This window comes from Melozone crissalis, unplaced genomic scaffold (assembly GCF_028551555.1).
Source record: "Melozone crissalis strain CALT ecotype California unplaced genomic scaffold, PUWL_Pcris_2 ptg000019l_1, whole genome shotgun sequence".
Classification (NCBI taxonomy): Eukaryota; Metazoa; Chordata; class Aves; order Passeriformes; family Passerellidae; genus Melozone; species Melozone crissalis.
The window spans coordinates 9,295,001-9,309,552 of record NW_026535797.1 but is presented as its reverse complement, the minus strand read 5'-3'; the positions used below and the strand labels follow the sequence as shown (position 1 = coordinate 9,309,552).

The 14,552-nt window shown below is 35.9% G+C and overlaps 1 protein-coding gene across 4 annotated transcripts in view; it reads left to right on the top strand.

Annotated features, from left to right (window-relative positions):
- Positions 1-14,552, top strand: part of VTI1A (vesicle transport through interaction with t-SNAREs 1A) — a 256,087-nt gene that overhangs the window by 43,527 nt on the left and 198,008 nt on the right. For 2 of the 4 annotated variants that reach the window (XM_054276720.1, XM_054276722.1), the window contains exons 4-5: positions 6,729-6,806; positions 13,155-13,175. In XM_054276720.1, coding sequence (XP_054132695.1) covers positions 6,729-6,806; positions 13,155-13,175 — 99 coding nt within the window. The remainder of the gene's footprint in view (positions 1-6,728; positions 6,807-13,154; positions 13,176-14,552) is intronic. The other 2 variants (XM_054276721.1, XM_054276723.1) reach the window with 1 other exon arrangement.

Here is a 14,552-nt window from a genome sequence, read left to right as displayed (position 1 = left end):
TGGGAAGAGAGGGTGTTCCCCCCTTTCCAGCCTTGCTCTTGCCTTTTATTCCAGCACTGATGACAGAAATGGCCATAGTAAAAAGGGTCTGCAAGTTGCAAATCCTTTGTCAGCAAATTAGCCAATGTGTGTGCCATAAATATCAAAGCAGAAAGCACAACAACCAACTTTTAATTCAACAATCTAAATTATCAGACTGGTCTTTGAACACACACAGGGTGGTTACAAGGAAGCAACAGGCTTTTCAGGAAGGTGGATCTGAGAAGGAATGAATTTATGTGATCTCATGCACAATTTAAAGGAATTTCCAGTGACTGAATAGAGAAGTTGGTTAACTCAGCCAGCTAAGTAGGTGTGAAAAGATGGGCTTTGTAATGAAAGAAGATAGTTTAATAATGGTCATTTGAAGGAATCCATAGAAGGGGGTTGGATGAAATACTGAAATTAGAGTACTGAAAAGCACATTACAGGAGCAGGCTGTGAGCTGTGGGTAACAGTGGACAGTGGAATAACTGCAAGTCAGCAGTGCAGAGGTCATGCATCACTGTTGGCCTACAGAGATGTTACGGTTAAATTTGCACATATACCCAGTCTTCCTTCCTGCAGCAGCTGATGCCTGGCACATTTTGAGATTATGGCACATGAGTAAAAAGGCTGGCAAACTGCTGTGCAGAACAGCCTAGAACTGCAGGCACCTTGAGAAACTAAATTCTGATGAAAGAATAAAATACTGTATATGGAGGGACCAAGGTTTGGAATTAGTATGTGGTAATTCAAATAAGCAAAGATGAGTGGTTATAATAAAAAGAAAAATAAAATTGATTTACATGCCAGGCTAAGGGGAGTTATTTTATGTTTGTAGAGTACTATTCAAGCCCAAGCAGTACTCATCTGAAATTTTCTATGCTTGGATTTATAACTGTTGTATTGCATTATATTAGGTTTCTTTAGATGTTTCCATAGATTTCCATAGTGATCATAGTGAATATTTGATCATTCTCTAAAAACGATCATGAATGAGGCAGAGGTCAGTAAGTTCCAACCTTTTGAATTTTAAAAAATCTTTCCATTTCTGGGTTGTTAAGTTTACAAGTTTGAGTTCAGGTAAATAAAAACTGGTTTTCTAAATAGAACTGTCTTTTTCATGATAGGAACCATCCTCTGTTACTCCATAAATTCACAAAAACAGTGAATTTCAGTTCTCTCTCATGTCACCTGTTTGCTTCCCTACCCACAGCAGGTGCAATATCTGCCTTGTTGGTGACATACATGATCCACTGGTCATGAGTTTGAGTTGGAAGTAGTTTTGTGGGCAGAAGCTGCATTTTTCACCATCAACATAACAAAATGTGTCCTCATGGGGGTTTGCTTGACCTTCCTTCCTGCCCTCACCCCATAATGAAACTAAAAATGTGTTTGATGAGGATTATTGAAAAGAAGATTTATGGACCTGTGACATCTATTTAAGATGGATGATAGTATCTCTGCATTAATTTCACATTAGCACTTGGAGTCTGATTTCTCAGTGCTGTTGCAGGAAGCTGCTGACATTTGGCAGAGTGGCAGAACACGGGGTTTGAGTTGTTTCTCTTTCAGAGTTGCCTGCAGCCTCTTCTCTGCGTGTGCAGGGAGGGAGGCAGCACTGGGGGTGGCTGAGACATCGACTTTTGCCAGCTGACATGTACTGGTAAATTGATTCTTTCAATCAGAAGTTCCAGTGGATTTGTGGAGTAGTTTTTATTTACTTTTGGACAGGAATGTATTCATTTGGGGGTTTTTTCTCAGTTTTCTTAAGGAAATGCTTGGAAGTCCTGCATTGCATCAGGTTCTGTATTAGCACCATTTTCCTGCTTCTTGCACCCAATTGCTAAAAACTCAGCACTTAGGAACAGGAAACCCCTTTGGAATTGCAGTCTGAAGTGTCTAGTTTGTTGTTCCTTGATGACCTTAAAGAGAAATATAGTTTTGAAAAGTAAAATTAAGTATGAGTTTTGAAAACTGAAGTTTGAACACAATTTTTCAAATAGAAAAGAAATTCCAATATTTCTTGCTTGCTAAGAAATCAGTTTGGGTTTCTGTTTCAATATAAACTTTAGGATTATTAAATAGGGCCACTTTTCCTCTAAATTTGTTCATTTGTATCTTTTCCATTTGTGCTCAGCAAAAAATACTTAAATACCTATTCCAAAAGGCAGAGACGAAAGAGTATATTCTGCAGTACTTAGCTGTCCATTTGGGGATCAGGTCACTTTTTTCACCTTGCTTTTGGCAAATGGCAGAAGTGACTACTGTCAAGAACCCAAATTAAGTCTGATCTATTCCCACAAATTATTTCTGGTTATGTTAATCTCAAGTATTTATTTACATTTAGAGCAGGGCCAAACTGCGAAACAGGTGCCTGGAGATTTTTAAAAACATTTATATATACTTGGAAATTCTAATAGATTTTGTATGAAAACAGATGTTTGTGGATAAATAAGCCTTTTTGTTGTTTACACATATTCCACCAGAAAAATCTGTTTAACCTGTTCTTAAAACATTGAGCCTGAAAAACAGAAAGGTTGGGATAAAAGGATCTGCTGGGTCTTTTGTCTGAAATGCACCTACATTTGCTCATCTGTTTGGGGGCTGCTTAGCATTTAGGAGGGGGAGAGCTATTCTTTAGTTCATGTATGAAAATGTGCAATACTTTACATCAATTATTTGGCTGATTGCTGGAAGTGCATTGGAGTGAGGGGGCACTGGCTAGTTCTGGCCTTCACTAATGGGAACATTTCAGAATGTGGATGGTAATTAAAGTATAGAATGCGGAAAATTAGGCCAAAATTGAATAGAAATGAATAAGCATGTGTTCTGTTGTGCAGATGTTGGAAATAGATTATTTGGGATACCTCTTTCTATCTACATCTTATTTGGTTACCGTGTAAAATTCGGTCATACACCATGTAGATTGTTTCTCTTCCCATTACCTTCTCTGTTTTTATGTTGTGATGTATCTGTATAGGTAGTAATTTAGCAAAATATCCTGTCTGCCAGGTGTGGGAACTAGCTGATTGTATTGTAATACCAGATCATTACTTAATTCATATGCAACCTAGCCTAGCACATGGAAAGCATTATAAATCTATTTACAGTGTGGCTGGTCTGATGATAACATTGTATTAAATTCCCAGGTGAGGCAATTTAAGCAATTGCTTTGCCATGTGTAGGCCATGGAAATTAACTTCTCATATGCTTTAGTAATAGAAGAACTTCATTGGTATGCTCAGATTAGTGGTACAGCAGAATTCTTACAGTCTGGTTACGTGTACCCTGCTTCACATGTAGAATCATACAGGGGGGTGGTGCTGCAGATCACAGATCTTAATTAGTTTAAGCTGAGTTAATTCATTTCAATTCTAATTTAGCTGGGCTTGCCTATGAACACATTCAGTTCTATTGGGAAATGTTAAGGCTTGGGTCAAGTAGACAGATTGTTTAAAGCCAAATTGCCAGACAGAACTGAGCAAGTGTATCTGTTTGAACAGGGCTTTAAGGAAATCACCCAATCAGTATGCAAAAATCCTGTTCATAAACCAAGAGAGATCTGCCTGGAATCAGAAATTCTTCCTTGTCAGAAGGTCTGGGTACTGTAGTACATTTAAAACAGCCCCTGAAACTTTCTGAGTGCTGAAGTTCTTGTAGAAAGTAGCTTAACCCTTTTGTGTCTCTGTGTTTGGGCACATGCTATGCTCAACTGCAAACACATCCACTGAGCAAAACCATTTGTGTGCTTAGACTTTTTGTCTAGGTATATACAAGAAAATATAAAATACAAGGAAAACTTCTATATGTGACAGAGCTTTGCAGACAAAAAACTGCACACAGAACCTCTTAAACCTATATTGAGCTGCCCAGAAATGCCTTGGATTACAAACTCTGTAAAGCTTCTGTCTTTTCTAGAAACATACATATAAAGTACCAGTAGACAGTGGTAACTGACAACTAAGACTAAAAATGTTGACAATTTCTTGATTTGCCTGGTTAGCTTATGTATAGAAGTCATTAACTATTTATAAAATGCATTATGAATTGGGTTCCTTCAAAATGTAGCAGAGTGTGTGACATTTCCAGCTCAAACTATCATTCTTGCATTTGGCTAAAGTATATATATTTATAAACAGCTGAAGGTTATGAAATAAAAAATAATAATAAAAAAACTTAATTATTGAGTTCAGACAAGCTGAACTAATCTTGATAGCCACATTTAAAAATGTTAACCAATAATACTTTAATAAAAATAAGAATAGTGTTTCAAGATATTGATATTTTGGACAAATCCTGAAAGAATAAATGAACACTTTAGTTCAAAGACCTTTCCTTTTATATTATTGATTCATTTGGTAGTGAAGCTGTGATCAAAAGTAGTATCAAATTATTTATTGATTATGGCAAAGAGTTCTACCTAATTGTAGCCAAAGCATTATTTCTTTTAATAAAATTTCTGATTTTCAGATCCTGACAGATTATTACCATCAAAGAACAATGATACAAATATATTTATTAAGTTCACTGGTGATGATAATAAAAGATTATAAAAGGCCTCTAAAAATTGTATTGCTATTAACATTTATTTCTTTCCCGTGAAGTATATTCTTTTTCCTTTCTCCCATGCAGGCTCTTAAGAATGATAATATCATCCAGTTATATCTTTCAAATAAATGATGTGTAATCAAGGATCATTTCGGTCCCTACATGTTATTAGGAAGCTTGTTCACTAGAGAACAAGCTCATGAAGCATCATGCTCCTCATCTCAGTCTAATAATGATAAATATGTTCAACACTAACAGGATCAATGGGGCTGAGTCATTTTGTGAAATTGGGAGAAACTGTACAGTTGAACTGCTAGACCTCAAATGAGGTCCTAAGACTGAATCTTAATCAGAAAAGATGATTAGATATTTATTGTTATATATTTGTAATTTCCTTCCTTGTTTGATGTGTATAAAATGAAAATAGGAAAATAATGTAATTGAGCAATCTATGCCAATTTGTTGGCTTTTTGGTGAGAAAAGAGAAAAACAAAACCTATCTCCATATGATATTCTTGCATACTGTGGAGTGTTTTAGTCCCCCATAGTGATGAAATGAATAATTTAAACAGGCAGCTCTGATACCACAGCCTGTTTAAAGGTTCTCATTTCCTTTAATGCTGTAGACTACTTTAGCTTGGTTAGTATGAAACTGTGACAGCTGAGATCTCCAAAAGATTTGGCACAATTCTCCTCTTACCGTGGGTCTGTGGTCCAGGGCGTTGTCCTTATTACTTATATCTGTAGCTTTGGGATCTGGTGACGAGTGAATCACAAATGTGTAAACATTGTAGTGATCATGTTGGCAATAAAGGGGAGCTACCCAGCATAAAGAGCTAAAATGTTTTGCTCTGGGGTGACCCATACAAGGCCTACTTCGCTGCTAGGTCCCTCGCACAAAGGGTGACCCATTTCAAACCTCTTTGTTACTAAGGTGATGAATTTCCCTGTGCTCAGTATAATTTCTAGTGTTCTTTTCCTGTGCCTCAGTCCCAAGCACCAGTTTTGGCATGGTGGCCCAAGCAGGGAAGGTTTGAAGAGGGATTCATTTTTTCTGATTTCCTGCCAGTAGTCACTGTCATGGCAGCGTGTGAGGGAAGCCCCCATCAATTAAAGAAGGCCCTACAGCTTAGTTTTTGTTACTCTTGGGTTTCTTCCTCTGATGAGGTGTAAAAATTACCATAACTACTCTGAAAAAGAAAATAAATTGGACAATGTGTTCAAAATTCATACCCTCCTTTAATGGTAAGTGTGGGAATATTGAGTAATAGCCTGTTATTTGGCTAACAGAAATTGAAAGCTGGGCTGGTGTTCTCATTGTGGCCTTCCCTATTGCTCTGTGGAATCCTGTGCTATCTTGCTAACCATCACACATTTGCTTTCCAGTGCTTAGCGCTAGATCTAGTTTAGAATCAACATAATTATCAGTTCAAGAGCAAATCTGGTGCTCATAAGGTGTCAATTTACTTAATATCCTGTCTGTCATAATGATCCTATGGATGACTGTGTCAGTTTTGTGGTGTTTCCATGAACTGCTGAAAATCAGTGTTTCCTTGTGGTGTTATTTTCTCTTCTTTCTTTGCCCTTTAATTTCTGATCCTTTCCCAGCAGCCTTCGCAGCATAGAAAATGCTTGTTAATTTTCTACATCTTTAAATTGAATCAGATACATCACATGTGTGTTGTTCAGGTTCAGTTTTTGTTTTGTTTTGTTTTTTTTTTTTTAATATGGGAAAAGCTCAGTCTTCTTTCCTGTCTGGTGGCATTGCTGCCATTGCTGTTAGGTTGTGTTCTTTGACCTGCTAGCAAGTGTTCTTCAGAAAGATGTGTTTGGTTCCTGCACTGGCATTTTTTCAATGCTTCTGCTGTTGGTATATATTGCCTCACATGTTACATATCTCAAGCTTCACAGAAGCTGCTTTTGTTGCTGCAATGTTGAGGGAGTGACTTTTTTAGAAATCCTATAGTTTTGCCATGCAGATTTGTTAAGGTACAGCAGTTGAAGAACTTTGTGATAACTTTCACTTGCAGATTTTTATTTTTTTTTTTAATCAAATAGGTATCCATTAGGGGGCTCTCGAGGTTTAAGATGATCAGCCTTGATGCCAGTGGCTCCGGAGCTTTACTTCCTAACCCTTTTTTCTTTTTGTTTTACAGAAAAGGTCACGAATCGCCTACAGTGATGAGGTGCGGAATGAACTCCTGGGGGATGACGGGAATTCCTCAGAGAACCAGGTAGGATGCTAATCAAGAAGCCCTAGTGGGTGGCTGGAGGGTGAAGGAGGTCACTGGCACACTGGGCTTCTCAAGCTGCTCCTTAACAGCATTAGCAACAACTCATGTGGAAGTGATACTGTTTAATGCAAAGCTGGGGTCTTAATCAACTTCAAAATGTTTCTTGGAGATCTTACATTTAACCCTTTAACTTGTGATCACTGTCTGCTATCTCAAAAAAAATCTTTTCTTCTCTTTTCTTTATTATTTAGTACTTAAGAAATAACTTGAAACACGCTGTTTGCCGACAAAGCCAAGGTCTTCACCTCAAACACATGTAAAAGGAATAAAAAAGTACATAATGCAGCTTTGATAATAATGCAGTATAATTAAATCAACACTGGCAGGCAAAACAAATGAAAGTGCGCTCTCAGAATTAGGCAGTATCCCACTCAGTTTCCTTGTGTGATTCCCTCTTTAACCAGATTTTCTCTCCTTGTACCAAAAACACAAGTTGTACTAATAAGAATGTGCTTTCATAATGCATGTTGTACTAGGATGCAGAGTGCTATCCACCTCCTTTAATGAATGAAAGCTTGATAATCCTGGGGCTTTTTAAAAATCTTGTACCCGTATTGCTGTTCTGCATACTACAGTGAGATCCTGATAGACTGTGATGGCAATGCTTTATTCAGGAGACTTTGACCCACCTGTTAATATTTCTTTTTGGGATGAAACTTGTTTGACACTCTATCTGAAAGGAGAATATTTCTTTTCTTTCTAAAATTTATATTACCGAAGTATTGTATTTTTGGAGTTAGAAGTTAGCTGAAAGTTTTCCTATCCATCATATTTTCTCTTCTGGCCAAATAGAATCCAAACTATTTTGCTTATTAAAGAAAAAATTATTTAAATGTTTACTTGATAAATGTGTTATTAAATAAGGAAATGGCTCAGAGTGTTCTGAAATTTTTTTTTTATCTTCTACGCTCAGTATAGGCTCAGCTTCACTAAGGACAGAAAAAATAAAGACTTGGAGACTTACCTTGTACAAGAACTTTCAAAACACAGACCCCATAACCCCAGTCTTATAGAGTATTTTAGATATGCTCAGTAAGTTTTAAACTCTGCAATAGACTTTAATTCATACATGAATAAAATTAGACACAGGATACATTATCTGAAGACATAAGACTGGAGTATAGCAGCTCTGATATCTATGTGAAGACAAATTTAGAGGACGTTAATCTTCATATTTATATGTGATAGAAAGGGGAGATTCCAAAATTTGAGTAAAATAAAGAGGGGATTTTATACCTAAATACTGAATTTATGGAGAAGATTATTTCTGGGAGAAGAATTTCACAGTCTGTATGTCATGATTGTAAATGAAGTCCTGTGAAACTGTTAAGGCTCTCATTTTATTTCTCTTAAGGTGCTGCTACTTTTGCATTTCAAGAAAAAAAATGTGTGAATTCAGACATAAAAGGGCAATTGTGATAAGAAGCTTTACTTATAACAGAATATCTTATGTGTAGGGATAAGATAAAATATTTTATTTTCACTTTTTAAAGAATGTTTAAATAACTGGTTCATGTGAGCACTTGCTGTGACTGATGATCTTTTTTCCAAACTTGGTGAAAGAGACATGTTCTCATCTCAAGGAGTTAAATGGTAACTTCAACCATTTGCCAACTTTGGGCTTTTTCTTCCAAATGTCCACTATTTAAATGGATGAAAAATTTGTCTGCTGAAGGACTCTTGTATAGTTTTTTAGGTAATCAAAATCCTTTTTTATAGCCCAACTTGAAATTATTACCTCTGTACCTTTTAAAGTTCTTCATTCCTTTATTGAAAAATAATGAAATAGCACCATAAAGGAGTCACCTAATTTCTTTTAAATATGTAAATGCCAGGATTTCTTAAATCTATTATTTATTATGCTGTTTCTATAATAAATATAATATTCTCTTTTTCTTATTAAATATCTTTATTTATACCCGTACTTATGTACATGTAGATGCCAGTGCAAGCAGTTAGTGCAAAAACTTCAGCTGGTATTGAGCTTATTAGAGTGTATAGCTTTCAAAATCAAGTGTAGGTTTGGGTCCTTACCACACAGAGCATGAGATATTGTTGTGTTTAACTCAGTAACCCCAGGTTTAATATGCTTTTACTCCTGTACATTAGTATATCAGTAGAAAACTTGGAGTAAATGATGAAAGGATGCCCAGATATAACTTAAAGCCACGTTAAATATTTGAAGATGTTTCAAATGCTTGCTTTTGTTTTGTCTCATGGAAATAAATATAGGTATGTGGACTGATCCTGGCCCTAATATTGTAGGATTTTTACTTCTCAATCAGTTTGGATTAGATTAAATTAGTTTAACTGAAAAATGGTGGGTTTGTTTTCCCCAATTCAGTCACCATCTGTGAAACAGGAGCGAAAGGATTCCTTTTCTGATAGAGGAGGTGTTGAAAAAACTTGCCAGCTCAGAATTGCTCCTGTAACAAACCACAAAAATTGGTAAAATCGGCCAATAGGAATATTGAATAACTGGGTAGTCAAGGTTGTGAGGTATGAGTTGTTGGTCTTTGTCATTGTGATAAACATTTGCATGATGTTTTTGGTGGAGAGAGAAGACAAAAGGAACTTAATGCTTGCTGAATAGTATGACCATATTAAAAAGCTACAAATAAAACAGATCACTATTGGAAAACTAAATTATCTGGATCTTTTCCTCATTCAGCTTCTCTTTTTTCAGTTGAGTTTCAAAGGTACAATTATAGTAAACCATAGCGAAGTTATAAGCTGTAAGCGAAGTTATAAGCTGAAGGATGGTAGGTATAAGTTTCCAGTTCTCTCAGGAAAAAAGATTAAAGCACAAAGAACAGATTGAAGAATAGGTAATGGTGATTTTTCTTTTGTCTTCATTTTCCCAACGTGTCTCCCAAAAGTAACACCCATTGTGTCTAGAAGACACTCAGACTAACTTGGAATACAGTTCCCTTCTAATGGCTATACCAAAATTTAACTGATTTTGCCAGATAGAGCATATATAGGCATTTCCTGTGAGAGGTTGTAAGAATTATATAATTCTGCTATTGAAAATTTCTTTTTAATTAAGTGCAGCTTGTTTTCATGAGACAGGTAGTGATATAGTACTCTTAGTGATCCTAGAGCTCAGTAAAGTAATTGCTTAACATACGTTAATTTTTTTCTTAATTTGAATCATGTGACTGTAGGCACTCAGATGAAGCACTCAGAGGATGAAAATCAAGAAATGTCCCTTCTTGCATCAAAAAAAAGTCCCACCTTACAAACCCAATCCCAAAAGCTGCTGTGTGCATTGAGTTATTATTTATTTTCCAAGAGTGGTCTTAAAGAGGCTGTCGGTTTCAAGTCTTGTTTCTTGTCCTGGCCACCAACATTTAGCAAATCTCTTGAAAGTTTTGAGTTTTTCAGTGCAGTGATACACTAGCAAAAGTTGTAGCTTCACTTCAATAATAATAGAACTGGTTCATGTAGCAATTCATGTTTTTGAGGAAGTATGTGTTGGGTTAAATCAGAAATTTCTCTCGACAGAAATGATGTGAAGTTCAGTATTACCAACTTTGTTGAGGTGTAACAGTGTTCCTTTCTCTTTTGCAGCCATGTTCATTAGTAAGTTTAAATAAATTCACATTGGGTTAAACTGCATATCCGTATACCCATACATTCTATACGTGATTCATGGTGAACAAATATTTTGTGTCTACTTAATTTCTGACTACAAAGTTGTGATAATATTAGATTTGGGCTTGCTGTGCATAAAGTGTGTCAAACTTCAGCTACAGACCAGGGGGTGAAGTTGGTCAATTTAATTCGCCAAGATCTAAAGAAGGTCGGTATCATTTCATATAGCCCTGGCAGAGCAGATCATTACCAGACACAAATCTGTTCGTTACATGCCGAGGGTTTATAGCAAAATAAATAGACTGTCATCATAAGTTCAGAAAATTGTGTGTTCGACCCACGATAATGTGTAAAGGGCGTTTAATAGAGTTCAGCATTTATTCGTTATCTATATGCGGACAGAGACGGCGGTGGCGTTATCAGCTTTTTAAAAAAATTCGGTAGTTTTGGGTCACGTGAGGAGCCTCGCGGCCACACGCGTGCGTGCACACACACACACTCACACACACACACACATCCCATCTCGCTCCCTCGCTCTCTGTGGTGCAGTTTTGATTTTAGTCACAGCAGAAGGCTTAGCCACAAGAGATTCCACTGGTTCAAACCAGCGTAAACCAGATTTTTTTTTTTTTAGCTTACAAAGGAACAGATTACCTCTTGTATCGAATTCTGTATTGCAAAAAAAAAAAAAAAATAAAGAAAAAAAATCTTTGTTTCAAAAATGTGCTGATTATCATAACCTAAAATGGTGGCTGTGCACGGCTTAACGCTGTTTACTGTTCAGGAGTGAGCATAATAAAAATAATGTTTCGAAATAGAAATGTAAAGGTAACACATTTTCATCAAGAGCATTGTTAAATGGGGGAAAAATACATCTTTTGTTAATTTGAATGAATATCTTTCAGCCAATGTTAAAAAAACCCCAACCCTCTCCCATTACTTAGCTTAGCTGCAAATCCCATGCAGAGCTTAAATTCAGCCATGCAGCACAAACAAGATAGAACATTTTTGTTTGGGACCTATTGAAAAAGCAAATGTGCAGCATTTTAAAACTCTCATTGATTATAGCAGGGTGGCATGCCCGGACGGGCTCTATTGCGGGAGAGTCGTTTTAAACTTTGGCCCTTTAAGTATCATAGTCAACTGAAGAATGGTGGCCTCAGAAAGAAAGGATAGCTATGTGATCAACTCCCAGATCGTCTCTTTCCAAAGAGCCTTAATGTTTGCCTTTTTGGGGGAAAAAGGGGGGGAAGAGCTGGAGAAAGAGACCAATTTATGATAGGCCAAGCACTTGAATGTAAGCGCTGGTTTGCCCAGCAGTGTGGGTTTCCTTTATACCAAATTGTGGCAAAGTTCCTTTAGCTGGGTGCAGAAGAGCTGGCCCAGTTCAGCTTGGGGTGGTGTAGGAGCCCCCCTAATTACATCTCATTAGAGCTCTTGTCCCTTTTGGTAATGGGGTGAGGCAAGCCTTCAGTTTTAGACGAGCCATATGAGACAATAGAGAATAATGGAGGTTCTTTTGTTTCCTTCATGCTGGTGAGACTTTGTTAGTAGTAAACATTCTCAGCTTACACATGTGTTGAAAATTGGTGTTATGAAACTGTAGGTGAAGTATCAGCATAAACTGAGATAATTGTGTTGCTGTTGTAATTTTGAACTGGAATCGGTGACAGAACTGTAATTTTTTATAAAGGGCCATTCTTGTGCAGATATTTGTTGTGAGTAATTATACATTTTGTTCTGGTACAAATAATTTATCTGTCTCTCTAAGAGGCGAGTATATTACAACATAGCTTTATAATCAGGCTGGGGTTTTATTTAGTTTTACAGTAAAGCTGCCAGAGCAATATTATTTGTGTTAGATTGTGTTGATTTGCAAGCATAAATACATAAATATAAATTTATATACTATATAAGCATACACACACCCCCTATGTGTATATATTTATATATATACACACACACACACACTGTATAGTGGTCTGGATCAAGAACCTGGAATGGGTCTTTACTGAGGGAAATATGTTTCATGTTGTTCCCTATTCCTTTGTCTATTTTTAAATATGCTATTCAATAAATCATAGTTCTGAGACATTTAACTGAGCTGCTTCATTTTTTTTACCTGGCAGAAACCCTCAGTATGAAGTTCAATAATAAAATTAAATAATATAGTTGCAGTAGAACTCAGGTATATAAAAATTGAAATACTGAAATATATGCTATAAAGATGCAGTCATCTATTAATAAGTTAGATCTGCTAGTAAAATAATAAATCAGTTGTCACAACTAAAATATACAGAAAACATTCTGAAAACTTGTATATACAAAACCACTTCAGCTGTACAATCTTCGAAGAGAGGAATAGTAAACTTGTTTTTTTCTTTATAATATAGACTTCTATGAAGTCATTCCCCTTTATTTCATGATGGTGTCTTAGATGTGGTTTAAAAGAGAATTTCACACTATTCTCTTTGTTTAATGTGACAGTGTGAGAAAGTGATCTTTATTCGTTCAAAAAACTCTGCATGTAGTCTATGTTTAGGTTCTTTTAATGTGTTTGTCTGTGATTTTTAAATGCTAAACATGTAAACAGATAAATTGTCAATGTTAATTCTGTATCCTGTCACACAACTGATCTTTCTTTCCTGCCATTTCTTTCCTTTTTATCTTTTTTGTGCGTTCATGTTGCAGTTGATAAAATTACGTGAAGAGGTGAGTACTTTCTTGCTTTTTGTTGTCTAGCTTTCCCTTTAAAGCTGAGTTTCTAAATCTGAAGTAGATCTTTTTGTTCATTGTTGCAGGGAAATCTACACAAAGCAAAAATATTGATTACATTGCTTTAAAATATTCACTGTTGTGCCTCTTCTTCCCTAATAATTGTATACTTACATAGGAATCTCTAGATCAATCCTTAGAAATTAACATTCTTTGATAGTGGAATTTTTTTAAAAGGCACTAGAAAAAGAAGGGTGGAAAAAAACTCTATTATTTGATCTCTCCAAGAATACCATGATCAAATCAGGTACAGTAATAATCATGTTTGCATCACAAAATCTTTGATAGGGAAAGTACATTTATACACTGGTATTGAAAGTGAAAGCATTGCTTTAGTGTAAACCTTTGCTGAAACGTTTTAAAAATTACACGGTATTTCACAGTGTTTTGAGTTTGGTGTGAGGTATTTAAATAGTTTATGTATTATACTGGATATTGTACACCCGCTGAAAATACAGTAGAAGTAGAGAGACCTACACGCATATCAATATTTATTATTTATTTGTGAGTGCTGTAGATCTGTAGGTGTAACACTAGAGATCAGTATTCCAGAATACCTTCCAGTTATAAAATGACTCATAAATATTTAGAAAGAAGCCTGTTTTAATGGTCAGTTTTTCAAATGTTTCAGTATATTTTCTGAAATTAATCTCTGCTTTTGCTAGCTGTTGTAGCAAAGCAGGTATTTGAACTATCTATTAGCTATTTTTTTATTATTTCCTAGTAACCACTGAAAAGAGGGGCTGAGTAAAGTCAAGTTTACTTACAGGTCAGATTTCTGAGGGATTTCATACGGAAAGCTTGGACCAGTGAAGTATTTGAATAAATATATTTAGAAGCACAAGTATTTTAACATCACTCATTTGTCTGGTATCTTCTTTGTGGAACATGTGTGCCCAGTAATGTGTCAGTAATACATACAGACCTCTGCAGGAAAGGATTTGTGAGTTTTAGAAATGGTGATGACAAAGAATTGTAAAGTAACCAGATTAAGGACAATTACAGAGAATTCTTAAAAACAGGTAGGTATTTGTGATACAAACATTCTTCACTAGTTCCCCAAATGCTTTATTTTCCCCCTCTTCTCATAGAGCTGATATTAATATGTAAAAGCTGCAGAGCAAAAGAGTTAACAAAAAAATTAAATAAAATAAACATGTAACCACATGAAAGCCTTCCCACCACTGCTGAGCTCCCCTCCCCAATAGTCCCAGTATTTAAACAGATGACAGTATTGTTGCAAGGGTTTGTGTAGCCTGATTTCTGAGGTTTTTCAGAAGAACACGGTTCATTTTCTCATCCCTCTAACAGCAC